Source organism: Lytechinus variegatus, chromosome 19, assembly GCF_018143015.1.
Source record: "Lytechinus variegatus isolate NC3 chromosome 19, Lvar_3.0, whole genome shotgun sequence".
Lineage (NCBI taxonomy): Eukaryota > Metazoa > Echinodermata > Echinoidea > Temnopleuroida > Toxopneustidae > Lytechinus > Lytechinus variegatus.
The window spans coordinates 14,357,927-14,380,480 of NC_054758.1; the positions used below are offsets into that span (position 1 = coordinate 14,357,927).

General features: G+C 37.7%; 1 protein-coding gene across 1 annotated transcript in view; it reads left to right on the top strand.

The window, feature by feature from the left end:
* The window catches only part of LOC121406144 (E3 ubiquitin-protein ligase MYLIP-like), a 41,900-nt gene that overhangs the window by 13,376 nt on the left and 5,970 nt on the right, over positions 1–22,554 (top strand). The window contains exons 3-8 of the mRNA XM_041597162.1: positions 1,166–1,327; positions 9,867–10,088; positions 14,437–14,620; positions 19,469–19,654; positions 20,498–20,707; positions 21,316–21,426. Coding sequence (XP_041453096.1) covers positions 1,166–1,327; positions 9,867–10,088; positions 14,437–14,620; positions 19,469–19,654; positions 20,498–20,707; positions 21,316–21,426 — 1,075 coding nt within the window. The remainder of the gene's footprint in view (positions 1–1,165; positions 1,328–9,866; positions 10,089–14,436; positions 14,621–19,468; positions 19,655–20,497; positions 20,708–21,315; positions 21,427–22,554) is intronic.

Consider the following 22,554-nt stretch of genomic DNA (forward strand, 5'->3'; position numbering starts at 1 on the left):
TAGTTTTCATGATAAGTAAGCTCATAATGCAAAAATTGTTACATGTTTAGTGCATGTACATGTAATATCTCCATATCAGTTTGGTTGATCACAAACTTTGGGAAAACATGGTATGGTGAACATGGGTTCTTGGTTAGTTTTCAATAACATAAAAATATTTTCACTGAATAACCCTGGAAACAACAGGAATACTGCATGGGCTGTTCGTCTGCCCACCTTGCTATTTATTTTAGTACCTGCCTTCACCCTGCATGTACACGTACTTACTCACCCATGTTGTTTGTGTCAATACCCAAATATTTACATGTAGGCCTACCTTTTATCAGCAATCATGTTTATCTATTAAAGCTGTCTTCATATTTGTAGAATGTTGGCCGACATATGTACAGAATGTCCTTGACATGTATCATGTTAGCCCCTACATGTATGTATATGTAGCTAGGGACTTGATGATCACAAATTCACAATTTCACAGCTCAGTACAAAATTTTCTTTTAAATCTTTTAGACTGATTTTATTTTTTGTTATTTTCAAGTTTCAAATATGATGTTTATATGGGTTGTATTTGTTACATGTTTTTTCTTTTAATCTGTGAATACACTGTACAGTACTAGTATGGTACATGTACATGTTTTTTTTTATGATATTCTCTTTTCTGCTTTGCAACCTTCCCTGGGCAGTTCTCATTTAAAATAAGAGGTGTGCATGCCTACATGTATACGTACATTATTATTATTTTTATTATTATTATTATAGGTACATGTGTATAATTCTTCATTTCAAAATCATTTTGCTGTTTTTAAGCCTCCTTGAGAAATGTTTTAAATTCAGGGTAATTTTTTTTTGCCAAATACATGTACACTGTACATGTACATATCAGCTTTCAGAATTTGAGGATCAAATATTTATACAGTATGTCCAATATTTGAATAGGTTTTGATTCAAAATTGGCCCTGTAGATTATTTGTTGGATCCATATTCATTGAAACACTCCAGAGACACATCATAATAATACACACAGCACCCCTTTGGAAAAATCTTGGGGTGCTTCAGCACCCTCGCTTACTAGGGCTATGCTACAGTATGAAGCTTGTTGATTGAAGTACGCAATACCAGGCCTTTACCTGTACATTATTTGTTGTATTTTCATTGAAACACTCCACAGGCACATCTACTACCTCACTCTAAAGAACCGTCTCCTCCTCGGTCATTATGCGGTCACAAATGAGGAGAAAATCAAGCTATTCGGCCTCATTGCCCAAGCAGAATTGGGTGATGCTGATCAGACGCTACCCACACAGTACCACACCATTCTACCAGACCTGAGGTAAGTGATCTGAAACGACGTTTTAAATTTTTCGCTTAATTTCGCAAAACATTCATTTTCACATCCTGGGTCCCGTAACACAAAGGTTAGTAATTGATCTTTAAAGAGAAATTCCAGTAGTTGCAGTAAACACTGATTTCATGAGAAAGTCTGTAAAACAAGGCTTAATTGTCAGTATATCATCAAGGATCTAGATCTGGTACAGTTACATTAACTGAACTTTGTGAAATCTTGAAATCTATGCTGAAAAATGTTCACACCGAAGATCACCAACACAGATAAGCGCATGTGAGACAATGTATAATTATTGCTTAGAGCGTCGGGCCCGTCGCTCTACCCGAATCCTGTGCTTATTTGCTGATATCTCAGCAATTACATAATTTCTTCCAGAATCCTTTGGCACATGCGTTTTATTTATACAAACAGACACTTTGGTGGTCATTTCATTGGATTCTGTACGAACTCATTTTGATATCGTTACCAAAACTAGAATTTACCTTTAAGCTCTGATTGGTTCATGGTCAGTCTATAAAATGCGCATGCAAAGATGATCTTGATTGGTCATTTCATTTAGCAATCGCTATAAACCTTTGTGTTACGGGGCCTGGTCGATGTGCAAAGGAGGGGACTGATGTCATTACCCATTGCATACAGTGTGCTTTCGTGATACTCTCCTGAACTATCTTTTGTATTTTATTATATGAAATATTTGTGATATTCTGTTTTTCTCATTGTTATGTTTATAAACAAAGTTTTATCCCTCCTTGAATATTTGCTGATGTGGTTTACGGTACACCATGTGGAGCGTTATAGAAGCAGTGGATAGAAGAAGAGAAGTGGATAGGCGAGAAAGTGGAGATTTGAGAATAGAGTATTCTTTCTTGAAAATAGTCCTGAAAAGGACTGTAAACCAGAAGGAATGTTGAGTGAGAACAGCTTGAGTAGTAGAGCTGAGAGGAGATGCTGGCTTGAGTCGGCGAGTAGAGATGATGAGTAGTAGAGAGACTCGACGTTTCGGACAGGTTGACTGTCCGTCTTCAGGAGTGAGTGTTCGCTCGGCGTGCGGGCGGTACTTATCGCGTGCGTGCGGACATGGGGGAAAGCTCTAGGCCGGCGGTCACGGCGGGCTGACGTCGTAGGTGGCGCTCTGTGTGTGGGTCGGCGGTTTTGGCGGGAAACGAGTAGGCGTCGTATGCGGACGTGGTGAGTAGACGGCGGCGTGAGTTATGGCGGCGTGTGTGTGTGTCGGCGGTGTGTACATCAATGGTGGCGTTCTGTGCGTGTTGGTCGGCAGACTCGTCGGGTGAGCTTCGGCGGGAGTGAGTGGGTGGCCTGGTGTACGGATGAGGTGTTGGGTCGTCGGCGGAGGTTGTAGCGAGGTGTCGGTGGCGGTGGTGTGTGTGTCGGCGGAGTCCCTGGTTGAGTTGGTGATGCAATCAGACTGCTGTGTTGGGTAGGAGGGCTCGGTGGAGTGACGGTGGACGGCTGGTTGTTTGTGGATTGGTTAGAAGTTTGATGGTGACGTAGGATTGGGTGCCAGATGCTGTTGATGTGGAGGCCAGGGTCTTGAGGCACAGTGTTGTGTTGATGTATCTCAATGGCTTCCCTGACCCTTCTGGTATTCCAGTGCCGGATGTTGGTGATTAGGTGGCTCCTCTCCCATTCTATGCGGTGATTCTCTTGTTGTGCGTGCTTGACGATGGCGGATCGGTCCCAGTCGCGTCAGTGGTGGGTCTTATGTTCCTTGAGTCTGGTGTCGAAGTCTCGGCCGGTTTCTCCAATGTAGACTTTGCCGCAGTCGCAGGGGATCTTGTAGACGCCTGGTTGTTTGTTGGATGGGTGCTTGTCCTTATGAGAGTGAAGGATGGAGTGTAGCTTCCGAGAGGATTGGTGTCTGACGAGGATGTTGGCAGACTGAAGGATGCGTTGTAGTCGGTGTGAAGTCTTGCGGATGTAGGGTAGTACTATGGTGGCGACGGGCTTGGTTTCGGATGGGTTTTCGGTGCTGTTGGTGCTGGGTTGGTGGCTGGGTGGTTGAGTCTTGATCCTTCTTCTGGGGTAGTGGTTGATGGTGGTGAGTGCATTAGTCACGTGCTTCAGTTCTTGATGTAAGTGTGCCTTGTCGCTGAGTTGGTGGGCTCGTCTGACGAGAGTGTCGGCGACTGATTGGTGGATGGACGGGTGGTGGTGTGAGCGGAAGTTGAGGAAGCGGTCTGTGTGGGTAGGTTTTGAATATATGTTGAATTATTGTTTTAATATTTGTGGTTCATTTAAGTTGGTCCTTATTGTAGATCTGTAAAATTGAATACAGAGATCTATATGTAAATATCCTGGCTTAATCATTAACAGTACGTGTAGTGAGATGAGGTTTTGGATGAGATTGGGAGAAGCATGTAAAGATGTTTCATACTAAAACAAACTGCATGTACATGTAGATGTACGAATGGGGGTACAAATTGTATGGTGCATGACTGCATGTTCATGCACCCAAGAATGTGAATAAAATGTAGGTCAATTCAAGCAATGTTTGGACTATTCAGACTAGTAATTGGCAAGAAATGTCCAATGATTACTACCCACTGTGAACAACCCACGTTGATGATGTCACAACAAGGTGGGCAACCCACAATGTTCAAAGTCATAAGGTGCTTTCAAAGGTCATTCACACACAATTTTAATACAGATATCTTTTGAAATTTGACTTTAATAATTTTACATGTGTACGCATGTACATGTATATGTGTATTTAAACCTACCTGTTCACTGTACAGTATGCAATAAAAGTAGAACCATGTTTTGTACATGTATGAACAGGGGGTACAAATTGTACAGTACATGATCATGTTTACATGTGTACATGCACCCAAGAATGTGAATATAATGTAGGTCAATTCAAGCAATGCCTGGGCCCCGTCTTACAAAGAGTTGCGATTGATCCGATCAATCACAACTATGGATGGCCAGCCACCTCAACATATGAAATACATGTTTGTTCAAAATATTTTCTACAGTACAAGTAGGCCCTACATGTATACTGTATGAAGTACACCTGTATATCATACATTCATTGTTCTCTTGAAGATTCACTGTGCTTCACTTTGCATACAAAGGACGTTGTGCAAATTTTTCATAGAAAAAATTATGACACTGATGGATTTCCATAGAGTTATGATTGATCGGATCAATCGTAAGGTTCCCTTTGTAAGACTGGGGCCCTGGACTATTTAGACTAGTAATTGGCAAGAAATGTCAAATGATTACTACCCACTGTGAACAACCCACGTTGATGATGTCACAACAAGGTGGGCTACCCACAATTTTGAAAGTGCATTCACACACAATTTCAATGCAGAAATCAAATATTTTGACATTTGACTTTTATACCTCTACATGTGTATGATGGGGGGACCTAAAGCTACGCACTTTGTTTACAAACGATTGAAACTTTGCCAATTTTAATATTTGAACAAATTATCTGTCACTAACTTGTGGCAAATATTCTAATAATCATTAAGCAAGAACAAACTATCACAAAACTCACTAGTACGAAAATCCTGCCGTGTTTTCCGAACACCTCTTGAATTCGGCGCCTGATGTAGAAGGGGTCCTAAAGCTACGCACTCGATTTATCATGCAGAAAATAGTATTTCCTGTGCCTCAATTTCTAAAATATGTTCATACCGTATAGAGGATAATATGAAATTAAAGAGAATATACATGTAGCTCCAAAATTCAAAACAGTTGTGGGTGTTCTCTGCATTTAGAGATTTACTGCAGCCTCTGTAGAAAAAATTGAATAGGAATCGTCGGGAATCGTTCGTCACTCTGCAGTCACAATTCCACACAAAGAGCGCATTTGCCATTAAAAACTGCATGCGCGATGAGTGGTGTGTAGCTTTAGGACCCGCGCAGCTTTAGGACCCCCTACCATACATATATTTAAGTAAACCTACCAGTTCACTCTACAGTATGCACATAAAGTACAACCAAGTTTTGTGTATAAAACTACAATTTAAATTTGAATTCGGAAGTTATGTTTATCTATAAATTATAGAAAAGCAAAATAAAATCAAATTAAAAAAAAACACACATGATGCATTCACTGTGTGAAATGATTTTGCAGCAATACTTTTGCATTCGGTACCCCCATTTACAGTTTGTACATGTACAGTGCACTCCCCCAGTCAGTTTTATATTGGGAGGAGAGACCTGCGGGTCACAGTGATTCAGTTCATTTTATACGCCTCCCTTGCACGCTTGCACAGGTGACACCCATAGTACAGGCATGGAGCTACTGTGGTGCAGGTGTATATGTGCATAATGTACATACTAGTTTGCACAAAAAATAAGATCTGCTCTCGTGTGAATGACCCCATTATATCCTGGTGTCATATTGGTTGCTACCCTGCTGTGAATATCAGCCATACTGTAGTGTATACTCTGTGTGAAAGACCCATTCATTCTATGCATATTGATTACCCACATTGCATGTTCTACTCTTGTGCACTTGTTATGTTCTACTCTCGTGTGAAAGGCCCCAAATGATGTCATATGGTCGCCACCGTGCAGTGATTATATCAGCCATTCGGTATGTTCAGGGAGACTTGGCAGGTTGTTCTCCCATCGCAAATTGAATTTGCAGAAGAATTCATGAAGTAAACACAAGTCTGACATTTTGTTTTATCCATTTGGAAATCACAATGTGCATTATAAAAACATGGCATGCTGCAGCGCAATAGTGTACAGTTTCATGAAGACATCTGAGCCAACAGTGCTGATACAATGTTTGCAAACTATACATGTACATGTATGCAGATTAGATAATCCCTGACATGTAATTAAAGCACATATTACTTATTTATATTAAAGTGTAATCAACATGTGCATATTACTGGAGCCCTGAGTTTTCAGTAAGTGTACAGTAGGTACACTGTATGTATTGTTTGGTCTCTTAAAGGAGCAAATAAAAGTTGTCAATTCTTAATTTTCTTTCCATTTTTTAAAAAGGAATTTAAATTGAAAAAATGTACATGTATTGTTCCCATGAGGCATTTTATAGTTGACTTATTTTTTTATTATTCATTCATAAGGAATTACAATTGAAATTAATTGTTTTCAAAGCCTTAATATTTGACAAGTTAAATTCTTATGAGTTTATTCTTTATTAAGAAATATATCAGCAATAAAAATTAATGAAATAATAATCCTTAAAACTGTAGCTCAGTGCATTTTGATCATCATGATTTCTAGAATTGGCATGTAGGTGGCCCTATAGAGTTTATTTTTCAAAATGTGTTTGGAAAGCCTTTTTGATAAGGGTTTAGAATAGATTTTAATGTTCAATGGAAAGTCAATAAACCTGGTTGGAAAGACTTTTTGATAGGGGTTAGAATAGTATTAGTAACCAGGAAAAGTTGATAAACATGTTTGGAAAATGGAAAGCCTTTTAAAAGGGTTTAGATTAATTAAAAGTCAAGTCCACCCAGAAAAATGTTGGCTTGAATCAATAGAGAAAATAAAACAAGCATATAACACAGAATATTTCATCAAAATAGAATGTGAAGTACATGTACATGTACACTTAAAGTTACAGTATGACATTTTAAAGTTTTGCTTACATTTTTCACAAAACAGTTCTATGCACCTGCAATTCAGTGACATGCAAAGGAAGATCAATGTCCCTCACTCACTATTTCCTTTGTTTATTTTCCCATTTTTACAGATTTGACAATATAATGACCAACTTGACTGGACCATAAACTGTTAACACAGTAGTACTGTAATTCCACATGTTCAGTGAGGAATAAAACTTTGTTATACATGTACAGTCCTGACTTTGAGTTGAGAAAATTAAAATACTTCATATTTCAGTAGATAAATACAAAAGGAATAGTGAGTGACGTCATCAGTACACTCATTTGTGTACTGTCAAGGATGTGTCACTGTTTTTTAAATGAAATGAAGATAAAGATGTTATAGCTTTCTTATTTTACAAATTTACATCCAATTTTGATGAAATTTTCAGTGTTTTGTCATTGGATTTTTCTCTTTTTATTCAAATCAACTACATGTATTTGTTGGGTTGGACTTGTCATACAGTAAATGGGGGAGAGTAATCTGCTTGGAAAGCCCATTTGAGAGGGTTTTACAGGGGGAAGTTGATAAACCTGTTTGGAAAGGCTTTTGGATAGGGTTTTATAGAGAAAGTTTATAAACCTGTTTGGAAAGCCTTTTTTGATAGGGGCTTGGATAGAACTAGTCTGCAGGCTCAGATCCTTACTAAAACTTTACTTAACAAGTGGGTCTCCACACAAAGACTCGCAATAAATTGGTTATTGGACATTTCTTTCAAAAAAAAATTGTTTATTTTCAATGTTGTTGCGGTTATGATTTACATCAAATATTTCACTGTTTATGTTTATATATTATGTTTTTACTTTGTAAATCTTTCTCAGTTCAGCCACTGGCTGCGATAATAAAACCTTCAATTCAATTCACATGTATACCAAATTTGAGCGAGAGGGCCTTCAGTACACAAGGCATTATAGGCTGCACATTCAGACCCTTTTAATACTTGAGTGAAGGGATTGCACAGCAGTTGATCAATGTACATGTACCCCCCCCCCCCATCTTCCCTTAGAATTTTCCTCCTCCCTCTATCATACTGGTTTATTTCCAATTCGTAAAATGCCAATTCGTCCAATTGCCAACTTGTCTACTATCATTTAGTCTAACATTAGTTCGTCCACTCACCACATGGTCTACTTTCATTTTCATTTTTGGTCCAATGGCCATTTAGTCCACTTACAATTTGGTCTAATTGGACAATCAAGTGTTAATTGTGCAAAATGAATGAAAATGGATATTAGACCAACTGGTTATGAGACGAAATGGTCATACATGTAGACGAAATGGTGATTAGACAAAGTGATGATTAGACCAAATGGTTGTGAGACGAAATCTTGATGGACAGAATGGCATTAGACTATAAAATGAAAGTAAAAACCGTGGTGAGTGCGCAAGTTGGCAGTAGACAAATTCGCAATTTTTATACCCCTTTTCCCTCTGACAAGTGTTAATTGAGATCTCACACTTGATTTCCTGCTCATACAGCGAGATCATGTTAAACTCTTAATTACTAGTGAGGGGGACAGGGATGACCCCATACTCTGAATTTCCTTGAATTTGACCAAGACTGTTCGTTAAGATCAAGTTTTATCATTGAAGGATTTGTGTGTCATCAATACCATGCTGCTACAGTACTGTACATACATGTAATGTACATGTACAAAGTATGATGTATATTTTTTCACTAGATAACAAACAGCAGAATTCTTGCTGGACATGGGCATGAATGACTTTGCTCATGAAAAAAAAATATGTATGTTAAAGTCATGTTTTTGACATAAAGGACATCAGTACATGTGCATTGATGATTGTACCAAACAGTATGTGCATGCATACATAAATACTATTTTGGAAAAATTACCTGTGAAAAACGTAGATTACGACAACAAGACCCCAAGTCATTGCCCTTTGCCTTTTTCTCTCCACTGAAGATGAAATGAATGTAATAGAGGTGCTTCATACAAAAATTGAATTTAAATTTATACATGTAGGAAATCTGATTCTGTTTGGGCATATTAAAACTCAACCCACAACAAACATACTGAAACAACTTTATAATTTCCTTTTCTCTGATACGGATCACAAGGAATAATTTTCCTGGGATTGCTCTAATTCTCTGCACGCATGTAAAGGCTGCTACACAAAAAGAAGTCTTTTATGTACATGTACTGTACATATGGCAGATTACATCATGTTGATCAGTGAATGGTTTTCTTGGTATCGCTCTATCTAGCTTTTAATACAAATACATGATGTAAAGGTTGCTACAGTACACAAAGAGGGCCGTCTGCACCAGCCTGATTTGATAGCATTTATTCCATTCATCATAAAAATGAATACAAGGCACATAACAAAGTTTACATAAATTACATGGAAAAATTGCAGATATTACAATGATAAAATCTGGGAAACTATTGAATAAAAAGAAAAGAGTGTACATGATTTATAAATGAATGAGGAGGCAACTAGAAAGGGAAAACCTTATTAGCGCTGCCTCTGGAAACTGAATATACATGATGTTGTAAAATACATGATGTAATAAATACTGAATACCAGATATAAACATTGAACATAAAAGGGGAAAATATAAATTATAACACAATGACAATATATATATGTATGAATATATACCGGTATATCAATGATAAAAGAAATTATATTAAAAAAACCCTGATCATACATTATTTGAAACTCAGAAAGTAGCCCTGGAAATCCCCATTTATTGCAATGTTAAGTTAACCAATGTTGCAGATTTAAGCAGGAGGTTGCGGAAAGTAGCCCCCCTCAATTTTTCATTTTTTTTTTTTTTGGGGGGGGGCCCGATTCGCTTTAATGATAACATTAATTTTCTCATGTCTTCAATAAAGAGCCATAATTATGTTATTCTCTATCAAATGTATATTCAATGCAGTGAGGAAACCCTGAGTGAAGTTCTGACGGCGCACCGTGACATCATGTCGGACACCATGACCCCGACATACGCCGAGATCCAGTTCATCAGCAACGTCAGCAAGCTGCTGGGGTACGGCGTGGAGTATTTCTCGGCGGAGACCAAGGAACGGGCCCAGGTCGTGATCGGTGTTTGTACGACAGGTTTGCAGATCTTATCGCAGAGCAGAGAGCTTATGCACAGGTTGGATATTATTTTCTCTTCAATTTTTAGCTCATCCGGCCTGAAGGGCCAAATTGTCTTATTCTTAATTCTGGGACATACTTGTATTAGGTGCTTTCAGACTGACTCGATCACCAGAAAACCTGTAAATTTAGAACTTTTTCAGGGGGCGGTATTCTGGAAAGCATTTCATTTTTTTTTTTTTTTATTAATTTCAGATTTAAACAAGAAAGTGGTATTCTGAGTTCACTTTTTACATGTGTCTCCCAGATGAAATTTCATATTTTAATTGCTTTTCAATTACAAGGGCTAGCCGCTTGTGCTAAAATGATAACTGGGTATTGAATAATTATAAGAACTGTCACTTGAAGAAGTACAAATTTTGATGGAATATTTGATGGAATAAAAAAGGAATCTTGGCGGTACAGAATACATGTAATTTTCTCTTTGAAATGCTTGCACCTCTGTATCTGGTTGTAAGTTTCACAGGCCATGAAATTTTTTTTAAATAATTAAAATAGATACACCTACCTCCATGATGTAGTTTTACCTGTACCTACACTGTACATGAATGTGCCATGTGTTTGGCAAGAGTGTCAATTCCATCGTGACTTATGGGACATTTGATACTTTTTTCCACATAACTGAGGTGCATATCTGAAATAGTAGCTGCACAAACATGGATTTACTTTATTAAAATGTAAGAAGAATACTGAAACTTACTATATACAAAAATGTATGCTTTCAGCTTGGTTGCATAGGGTGCTATATCTTCAGAAATGTCATTGTGACTTATGGGACGTCGATGGACCACACAAATTGAGCTCTTTTGTTCAAAGTGCCATATCTATCTCAGTTTTATGACAATGTTTTTAAATTTGGACTTGGAGATTAACCAGTGATAGTGCTCACTAACAGTACTTGAATTGGACTTGATTCATTTCATTTGTTTCAGTAGTTGTGTGCAATCGTGTGTGACTTATGGGACAAGTGAATGTGACTGATGGGACCCTATCTCATTTCATGGAATTTACATTTCCTCTCGATGACTTTTTAAGTCAAACTTAATTTCAGCATAAATAAATATTCCCTAATAAGATGACACCTTTAATAATTCATGCCATTGTGTCAGAAATAAATTCAACAAAGGGCAGAAACATCTTTTCATGCACTTCATTTATATAAAGGGAACATTAACCAAAATAAAAGCTTACTAACTTGTCATCAAGTTTTAAGAACTGTAATCAAATAAGTACAAAATAATCAAAAAACAATGACAATCATAAATATTTAGTAAACAGATGAAAAATGAACAATTAGACACAATGTACACACTTTTCATTGTGACTGATGGGACATAATGATAGGACATATTTGTTACAGATGGGGCAAATAAATGTTGCTTTTCTCTATCTGTCTCATACAGTATAATAAGAAAATGACCTTACAGTGTATACATGTAAGAAAATTAAGACATTAATGCTGCCATGAAGTATATCAATAGTGTTAATATATTCTCTTTTGTGTCAAATGCTGATATTTTTCATTAGTTGTTGATGTTTATGATAAAACAGATGGATATCAGTGCACAGGCAAATTTTTGACAAAAAATAAAAAAAATTTGGCATAAATTCTTTAAAAAAAATTATTAACTGGACTGTCTAGAAAATGGTTGCAATTGATTTCTACTATCTAAACTGCAGTGTACACATGTATACTTGTATAGTAAAAACTGTATTCATTTACATGGAAGATTTTACCATTGTCTGTTCAAAAAATATGAAAATAATTGATTTTCATGAAAAATCCAAGATGGCCGCCAAAAATTGCCACTTTGGAACCCCATGGGACACGATTTGACAAAGGGAACAGCAAGATTCATTAACTATAAACTTCAGGCAATACAAAATATGTTGGTTAAAGAATATATCATGGGGGTGCACCCTACTATCACAACTTCTTTTTTGCCAGCTGCTTGGGTTGATATGTCATCTCTTTCATAGAAATTCTGAATGTCTGTAAGGACATCATCATTTATAGAGTACCAAAGTGATGATGTCAGTTGTCATGGTGTAATGGCGGCCTGATTCTAAACAAAATAACCTGGGGCCGTTTCATAAAGCTGTTGTAAGTTAGGAGCAACTTTAAGAATGACTAGTGATCCTTTCTTATATGCTAAAACATTGCCAATTTATGATGACATTTACCACAAGGATCATCGGTCATTTTTAAAGTAACTCGTAAGTTACGAAAAGCTTTATGAACCAGTGCCCTTTTACGACTCTCAGAATGACGGTAACAACCAGGGACAACACACATCACCATTTTTGCAAATACAAATGTGTAACACGATCATGCAGCTTGCGACTAGGTTTAGAACCGGCCGATTCGATGTTCATGACATTGTGACATCACACTTCGGGCCTCTTTAAATGCGCATGTTCCTTTCTATTGGCAGGCGGCAGGAATGATTCTGAGAAAACTTGATTGCAAGCTTCTGAACAATTTTTTGGCATTTACAGGGGCTTTAATAGCTCTGCTCATGGTAGCCTTAAATGCATTTGAGGACTGGTGCTCTTATTTTAACAGGATCCAGAGGGTCGCTCAACTACAAAATTTGTGACTGATGGGACATTGACATAGGTTTTAATAGTTTCCATGGAACTACATGTATATACCAAGTTCACATCATATGTAAAACAGTGGATGCATACTCCAAGGGGACAAGAAAACCAAGAGAGTGATCTGGACCTAAAAAATGAATAAAAGCTAGGGTGAAACAAACCCAATTTACCTGCACTCAGCTTTGCATTTTAGCGATCATATTCAGTTTTCTCCTTCTTTCTGGACTGGGCACACAATGCAAACTTTTTTTTTGTTCAATGCACTGCCTATGATATTCAGACTTCATTTTTTTCTGACAGTCAGCATACTGTTCTCCAGCTTTTAAGCATTCTTGTCTCTCTCTTTGCTGTCATGGACAGCTTTAAGGTGGCATGGTTTACGAACTGTATATGTGACTTATGGGACATGTGACTTATGGGACTTAAATGTATGTCCCCCCAGTATAGCTATTTCAAGTCCAATACAGATGCAGCTTGATTTGTTGATGCAAGCATGTACTATGGTAGATAAAAAAGTCCAATACTTTTCTCCAGGAGTCTATGACAGCATATGAGGGAAACTTAATGCTCAAAACTGTGACTTATGGGACATCAAACATACACACCTTGAAATGTATTTTGTGCCTCCAGTTTCACTGCAGCGTGTAAAACAATAAAGCTAATGGTAAATTATTGCTTGGAGGTCACATGGACAGTGGAATTTTTCATCAGCACCCTTTGCTTGCCAGGAGCCAGGGATGGGTGAAAGTTGTACACTTTCTATGAAATCTTAGTACCAAAATGCAACAGAGTGCACATTGTGTATTTTATGAATGAATGAGGGTATAGTAAATATAAGTGCGCTTTTGTAAACCTTAAACTGTATACTTATAAACAGTATAAACAAAATTGCTCAGAAAAGACATTTTTGAAAATGGAAAAATGCAACATTTGGCTGGAATTGACCAAGAGTGTGTTTTTAGTAGCTACATGTAGGAAGTCACTGATTATCTATTGGCACTATCACTTCCACTTGCAGTGTACACAATGGATTGAGAGATCAACCCGATAAGATTAAAACATTGATTTCCTATTGAGTAGATTAGCCACAGGTTGCAAGGCTAATAGAGCTAATCAGATATTAGACTAATACATGTACTTGCTAAAGCCAGGGGTAATACATGTACCTGCAGTGTGCAGTGTTTTATGTAGAAACATATCTAAAAGTGTTATATAAATGTTGCATATTGTTATTATCATTATCAGGAAGTCATTGACACTATTATGTGAATTGAAACTAAGTTTGAGTTCTGTTGTAGAAATTTGATATTGATAGGAAATGGTTGAAAGTTTTTCTAATACGCCACAGTGCTGATAAAAAACCCAGCAAAGTTTAATCAAAATAATCGAGGCTTGCTTGAAATTATATCCATTTCATTTATACTACAGTGTACATGCTTTTCCTACATATAGCTGGGGTGTTGTGGCCCAGAGGATTAAAGTCTCTAGACTTTGAACTACTACATGTACATGTAGGTCTGGGGTTCAAATCTCACCATAGGCAGCATAGCATATTTATCTACATGTACAGCCACTCTCCACCATGTTGTACACATGTGGATGGATTGTAGGAAAGAATTTGTTAACTGCTTGAGCACCCAATCAGTGCCAGGTTATTATTAATAGAATGCAGTATTTTATTAGAAGCATTGTAAAAGTACTAGGTATTAAAATTTTAATATAAAATGCTTCATTCATTCACACAGCATCAAATATGAAGACATCAGTAAGGTCTCCTACCACCAGAATCACTTCTCGGTCCACTACTACCGATCGTCGGGAGGCACCGGAGTCGAGGACGTCCTGACGGCGCTCAAGTTTCGCCTCAGCTCCCGGAAGATCGCCCAAGCCCTGTTCCGGGCGTTCACAGAGTCGCATACCTTCTTTAGGGTGAGTGTGAGGGAGAAATGACGGAAATCAATGAATCTCAGATTGACCAAGATTTTATTTTATTTGTATTTTTTTTAGAGGGACCATCTGGTTCAATGAGAGATATATTGCCATTTGGTCCACACCCACTTGGTCTACTTTTCATTTGGTCTCATCCCACATGGTCTAATCCTAGTTTGTCTACTAGCCATTTGGTAAATTCAATTGAATTAATTGTCACTTGGGCTGCACCTACTTGGTCTACTTTCCATTTGGTCTCATCCCACATGGACTAATCCTAGTTTGTCTACTAGCCATTTGGTAAATTCAATTGAATTAATTGCCATTTGGTCCACACCCGCTTGGTCTACTTTCCATTCGGTCTCATCTCATATGGACTAATCTTTATAGTTTGTCTACTAGCCATTTGGTAAATTCAGTTGAATTAACAGCCACTTGGGTTACACCCACTTGGTCTACTTTCCATTTGGTCTCATTCCACACGATCTACTCCTAGTTCATCTATAAGCCATTTGGTAAATTCAGTTGAATTAATTGCCACTTGGGTTACACCCACTTGGTCTACTTTCCATTTGGTCTCATTCCACATGGTCTACTCCTAGTTTGTCTTTGATCAGTTCATCTACACTACTAAATGTTGGTCAGTTTGCTATGTAAATTAGCCTATCTACTATTTTGTCTCGTATCATAATACAAAATAATATTACTGTACATAGAATTTGTATAACACACTTTCCATCTTGATTAGATGCTCAAGGAGCTTCAGAGCAAATTAAAGACGGAGAAGAAAAAAGTAGATGTCAAATTCGAACAATGCAAGGATAGCCTTCAAATCACTTGGTCTAAAACACCATTCAGTGCAAATGGCTCGATGGACTGTTTATGGACCAAATTTTTCATTTGACAAATTCAAAAATAAAGACAAAATGGAAAATGGACCAACTGAGCATTAGAATATTAAACTGAGAATTGGATTAGGTGGGTATTAGACTGAGTGAACTGCACACCAAACATCAATTAGAATAACTTGATTTTAGACCAAATGGGTTTATCCAATGTGGTTTTACAATACATGGAACTTTTATGGAACTATACCAACTACTTGCACACCAAATGTATCCCTATAGTGACACCTAAAATGTACACAAACCATTGTGTTGACAACATCTCCCGTGGCAACATCCGTGTATCCTTGAAACTGTAGCCAAATTTCAGTAATCAGCTTGGCTTGCAGTTTCTGTTTTTCACATACCTTTGCTCTGTGATTAGCAATCATGGTAATTGAAGGCAATTGTGTCTTTAAAGTGATTTTTGCTCTTGTTCTGTACATGTACTTAAGTACAATATTTGCATTTTTTGCAGTATGAATAAAAATCAATGTTTTTGATGGTATTTTTTTCTAAAATCTTTGATGCATTTCATGAAAAAAAATGACTTTTTTTTTATTTGTGACATTTATTATATTCAGCTGGATAGATTAGGCCTACATGTATAGAGAACTGGGATTATAAAGGTTTCAATATCTATGAATATTCAAGATTCGTACTTTTAATAATAATGAATAAAACGGATTGTGTGGTACCATTTGCATAATATTGCATTATATTAAGGGAAAGACTGATTTTTATGTTTACATAAATTACGTGTACAGTACATGTACATTTATTAATGTTTTAAAGTGCAAAACATGATATACTTGTACATGTACATGTATGAAGAACAGCAAAATTATAATTTTGGCAATGGTAATATTGAGGGTAAATATCAAGTATCACACAAATGTTTTTTGTTTCTCGTGATCTCATTCTAGGAAGAAACATATACATGTATGTAGCAACATAACATAACAAAATGTTCCAGTTAATGTACCATTCAGTATGCATCCGCTTTTACAAGTTAATGGTATGAGTACATTTTAATGATCAACCATTAAGCCTAATTAGTGGGGAGGAGTATCATTGACTGATGTAAAAATTCAATTAGCAACATGCCCCTGTTTTGGTACACAGTAGTCATTGGAGGTGTGTGAATTGGATATTAGGTGTGAAATTAGGCGACAACAGATGTTACTGAATGTGTTTGAATGTTTGCTAGCTCACTTGCTTGGCAGTATGGAAGTTGGACCTCAGAACATATACATGTATGTTGTTTGAAGGGTGGAATGGTAGCATGTACAATTGCTACTCATCATCTCTACTCTACGACTCAAGCCAGCATCTCCTCATCAGCGAGCTACTACATGTACTCAAGCTGTTCTCACTCAACATTCCTTCTAGTTTACAGTCCTTTTCAGGATTATTTTCAAGAAAGAATACTCTACTCTCAAATCTCCACTTTCTCGCCTATCCACTTCTCTCCTTCTATCCACTGTTTCCATAACACTCCACATGGTGTACCGTAAACCACATCAACATGTACATGTGCAAATTGAATTTTAGGTATTAAAAGGAACGAAGATAGGTGATGGTGGTGTAATGATGGTGATGATGATGAAGATGGTGATGATTATGATGATGAAGATGGTGATGATGATGGTGGTGATGATGATGATGATGATGGTTGTGTTGATGAGGATCATGATGATGAAGGTGATGATGATGATAATGATGGTAGTGAAAATGATCATTCATGATGGTGATGTTGATGACAATGATGATGGTTGTGTTGATGGTCATGATGATTATGACAATAATAATAGGCATTTATATAGCGCCATCTATCTAGAAATATTCTATTCCGAGGCGCGTCGTTGTTATTATTACCCCGGCTTTAGCTCGAGCTGCCTTTCAGCGCTCATGCATTTAAGGAATTAATCCTGCCGGGTACCCATTCACCTCACCTTGGTCGAGTGCAGCACAATATGGATTAATTTCTTGCTGAAGGAAATTACACCATGGCTGGGATTCGAACCCACGACCCTCTGTTTCAAAGTCAGAAGACTCTCCACTGGGCCACAACGCTCCACGATAATGATGATGTATTGGATCATCACACCATTCCCTTAGCAAGAGATGGGCGGTGACAGATATGCTCTCATGTACTGGTGTTTGGACGTGTAATGCTACAATGACTATGAGCTGGATTATTGATTTTGTTTAATGCTACACTACCAGGCACATAATAGCCACAACATCAATAGTTGAATTAAGGGATTAGCGCACTGCTTTCAAAAGATGTCCATTTAGAAGAGAACAATGTATTTCCTGTTCTTTATGTTGTACCACCCCACCATGATACATTAAGTATTGGTCAGTAGATTATGTTTTGTTGAGTGCAGAGTCAATCAGGTTGTGTATTTTGAATATTGTACAGATATATGCACAAACTGAATAGTGAATACCCTGTGATATGTTTGCCCCCCTTTTATTAATAGTGAGCATCATTATAATCCTTATAAACGGACAAGTCCATCCCAAAGTTGATTGAATAAATGGACAAGTTAACCCCAAAGTTGATTGAATAAAAAAGAAAACCCAACAAGCATAACAAGGAAATTTTCATCAAAATCAGATTTAAAATAAAAAAGTTATGACATTTTAAATTTTCGTTTAATTTCACAAAATAGTTTTGTACATCCTGCTTTGTATGCAAATGAGAAGACTGATGACATCATCCACTCACTATTTCTTTTGTATTTTGTTGTATGAAATATTCTTATTTTCTCCTCATTGTCAAGTGATACAATGATTAATTCCTCTCTGAACGGGTGGAATTATTTAATGATATTAAATGGTTCAGTCAATTTGGTCCTTATTGTCAAATCTGTAAAAATGAAATATTGTAATTCAAACGATAAAAAAAAACAATTGTGAAGGACATCATCGACTCTCTCATTTGCTTGTCACCGAGTTGTGCATATCACTGTTATTTGACATATAAGCGAACCTTTAATGTCATAACTTTCTCATTTTACATCCGAATTTGATGAAATTTTCAGCATTATGCTAGTTTGATTTTTCTCTATTTATTCAAATTAGCATGTTTCTAGTGTGGACGTGACCTATCAAGATTGTTCCTTCTTAATTGAATTATATTAATACCCTATTTCGTTGCTTTTCATTTTTTTTTAGAGAGAAAAACTGACATAGGAGAGATGTCCCCCTTTTATTCCCTGCCCCACCCCCACAATTCAGAAAGATATATAACATTTTGGCGCTCTGGAATTCGATACATGCACAAGTCTGTTGAATGTATGCAATTAAGGATTGTCCATGCTGAAATAATGACCCCCTGATCATGATTACAGGTCTCTGGGATTTTCATCTTTGATTTTGGGGTGCAAATTGATGACAGCGGCATTTTAGGAGTTAATGAATGGTTTCATTGATATTAAACCATTTACAGTGTGAAAGCGTAGAGCGGGGGTGAGACGGCAGCGTTCACACACATGGTTCGGTTTGTTCCTGGACCTAATTAAACCTTTTATCTCTTCTCCTTTACAGTGTGAGAGTGTAGAGCGGGTGGTGAGACAGCAGCGTTCACACACATGGTTTGGTTCATTCCAGGTCCTAATTAAATCTTTAATCTCTTTTACCATTTACAGTGTGAAAGCGTAGAGCGGTTGGTGAGACAGCAGCGTTTACACAAATGGTTTGGTTTGTTCCTGGACCTAATTAAACCTTTAATCTCTCTTTCTCCTTTACAGTGTGAAAGCGTAGAGCAGGTGGTGAGACAGCAGCGTTCACACACATGGTTCGGTTTGTTCCTGGACCTAATTAAACCTTTAATCTCTCTTACTCCGTTACAGTGTGAAAGCGTAGAGCGGGTGGTGAGACAGCAGCGTTCACACAAACGGTTTGGTTCGTTTCTGGTCCTAATTAACCTGTTAATCCCTTTTACCATTTACAGTGTGAAAGCGTAGAGCGGGTGGTGAGACAGCAGCATTCACACACAGGGTTTGGTTCCTTCCTGGTCTTGATGAAACCCGATACCTCGAGAGGCAAGGTGTTTAGATTTGACGTTGGGCACACCAGACGCCAGGCCTACGACAGCGCCTGGAGGAAACTACACCCTGGACACAGTCCCACGCAAGACGTAAGAACTTAGAGAATTCATTATGATCCATTGATATTTATTCACTGTAGGCCCCCCCCCCCTGAAAGTTCCTTTTCGATTCTAAGAAAAAATAAGAGGTTCAATATTGGCCACACCAGATTCTAAGCCTATGGCAGCCCTGGAGGAAATTACACCTAGGCCATAGTCCTACGCAAGATGTAAGAACTTAAGAAAATTCATTACGATCTGTTGATAACTATTCACTTTAGATCCCCCCTCCATCTAAAAAAATCAGAGTCTGAGAAAAAAGAAGAGGTTTGATATGGGCACACCAGGGGGGGGGGGGGGCGTTTCATGAAAGGACTTGTCGGATGTTTTATTTGACAAGTCCCATTTTATCTGACATTTACCATAGTAACAGTACCTCTCAGCCAATCAACATCAGAGAAAGATGTCAGATCTGACAACTTGTCGGATGAAAATGTTGATGAAACACTCCTCAAATGCTAAGCCTACGTCATTACTTTGATTATATCATATCCCGACCACAGTCCCACACAAGTTATAAGAACACTCCCCAGATGCTAAGCCTACGTCATTACTTTGATTATATCATATCCCGACCACAGTCCACACAACTTATAAGAACACTCCCCAGATGCTAAGCCTACGTCATTACTTTGATTATATCATATCCCGACCACAGTCCCACACAAGTTATAAGAACTTAGAGAATTTGTTGATATGTATTCACTGTAAATCCCCTCCTTGTCAAAAACGTTAAATGATCAGTGAGAAAATGGATGTCTTTCAAGAGTATTCCTTCAGGTTAGCCCTAATGTCTGGGTTTTCAAACTCTGTTACATTCGTTTGGTTTAACAGCAAAGATGGTCGTTCGACTTTGAGAACTACAGCGGCCAGCGGACCTGGCCCGTGTCGAGCACGTTGAGAAGCACGCACTCCCAGGAGATCCTGCTGAGCCGACAGCCGACCGGTAGCCATCCTCCCATCCAGATCCCTAAACCTCCCAGCGCTGCCCAAGAAGACGACTCCAGTCCAGATTCTACTCCCGACGGCACTCTACCCCATAAGGTAAGTTAACCCATCTGTTTAATCGTGTTGGTGCATGGGGTATTACCATACCAACTCATTCCTGTGCTCGTCAAAGCCTTTATCAGATGAGACATGTCTTCTCTTTCCCTAGGCTGAGCAGTTGCTGCCAGCAGATTCCTTTGGTGGACAAATAGCATGAAATGGTATTGATGATGGAATTTGAAGAAATTATAAGATTAGGAATGTGAGAAAATCTCATTGCCCCAACAGGAATTTTAAGCTGGGACACTGGCTTGCATGAACAATGCTCTTCCAGGGCAAATTACCTTAAGAACTCTGTATTTCATAGACAACTATATGTCCAACCTGTTAAGTATCGTTGGAAGTGATGTGAATGAGAAGTTGAAGTAATTCAAACCCCCCTCCTTCCATCCCTTGGAGCCGTTTCATAAAACTTTTTGCGACCTTAAGAACGACTGGTGATCCTTGTGGTAAATGATATTTACCGTCATATGTTCAATGGTGATTATTCAGCGTATAAGAAAGGTTTACCAGTCGTTCTTAAAGTTTAACTTACAAACAGCTTTATGAAACACCCACCTGTCTTGATTGCACTAATATGGCTGTAATTTTGCAATTAACCACAGGCCAGTAGGCGGGACGGAGGGAGCCCGATGAGCGGCGGTAAAGCGGAAGTGGAGATGGTCGAGAAACTCCAAGACCAACTCTCGAACCTCCAGGAATCAAGACTATGTCAGGTACGGTCTCGGTCAAGGCTCAAGAAAGTTACAGTCACTCGATTCTCTCGACGGTTCAGGAACAGCATCCTAAAATTCTTCTAAAGATACAATTCATGTGTAGCAACAGGAATTAACACAAAACTGAGATATTGTTACATGTACATATCACCATAAAGGAAAACACTTATTCTGATTAAAACTCTTATGAGGCACTGCAAGAAACTTGCGATCAATCTCAAGTTTATTTTCGTTCCAAAAATCAACCATATGCCGTGCAATAAATTGCAAATTTGCGATTGATTGGTAATCTGCTCCATTAAACAAGGAGTGTAATCTGATTTGATAAAGTTAAAAGTGATCAATCAACTGTGAAATTGCAACCAAAATATTTGCAATTGATTGCAAATATTTTCTTGCAACACCCCCTTAGACATATTTCATGTTGAAACGAATACAAGTGCATTCTCTCCCCTGCATCACAATGATGTTACTCATTGATGTGGTCATTCATTTACTTTTTAATTTGTTTTTTGCTTATCAAATTTCATAACTTTCCTTTAGTTTGTCCGATTTTGTTTAACCTATCTCCTATCTGCTTGTCATGGGTTTAATTTTTTTTTCTTCAAATAACTGTCCACTTGGGAGGATCCCCCTTAAGAATATCTTTATGTACTAAATAACTTGCGTTTGAAGTAAATTTATTTCTAGGTGACAAAGTACTTGACGAAGTAGAATATTGAAAGCACCATCCCTTCCAGTAAAAATAACTCTCTGGCTTGTTTATTCTTGTACATGTAATTCGTGCAGCCAATGTGGGGCAGAAATTGCTTTAAAAGCACCAAAATCATTTATAAACTGAAGGAACACTTCATGGAATGAGCACAGTGTTTATAGGTTTCCAAGATAGATTTAAAGCCTTTTTCCTCCACTCTCTCTGACAAACCCCATTAACTCATTATTTCATTAACCAGTTATTGCAATCTTTTATGACCATATAAGTCTTGCATATAAAGTACACATGCTTTTGTGAAAAGCTTGACTATGGAAAGCTAAATGTATCCTCAATTTGTTTGAATCGCATCAAATTTGAATTTCGCAGGTAAATTGATTTTTTTTCTTCTGAATTTAGTACCCTCCACAATAGGC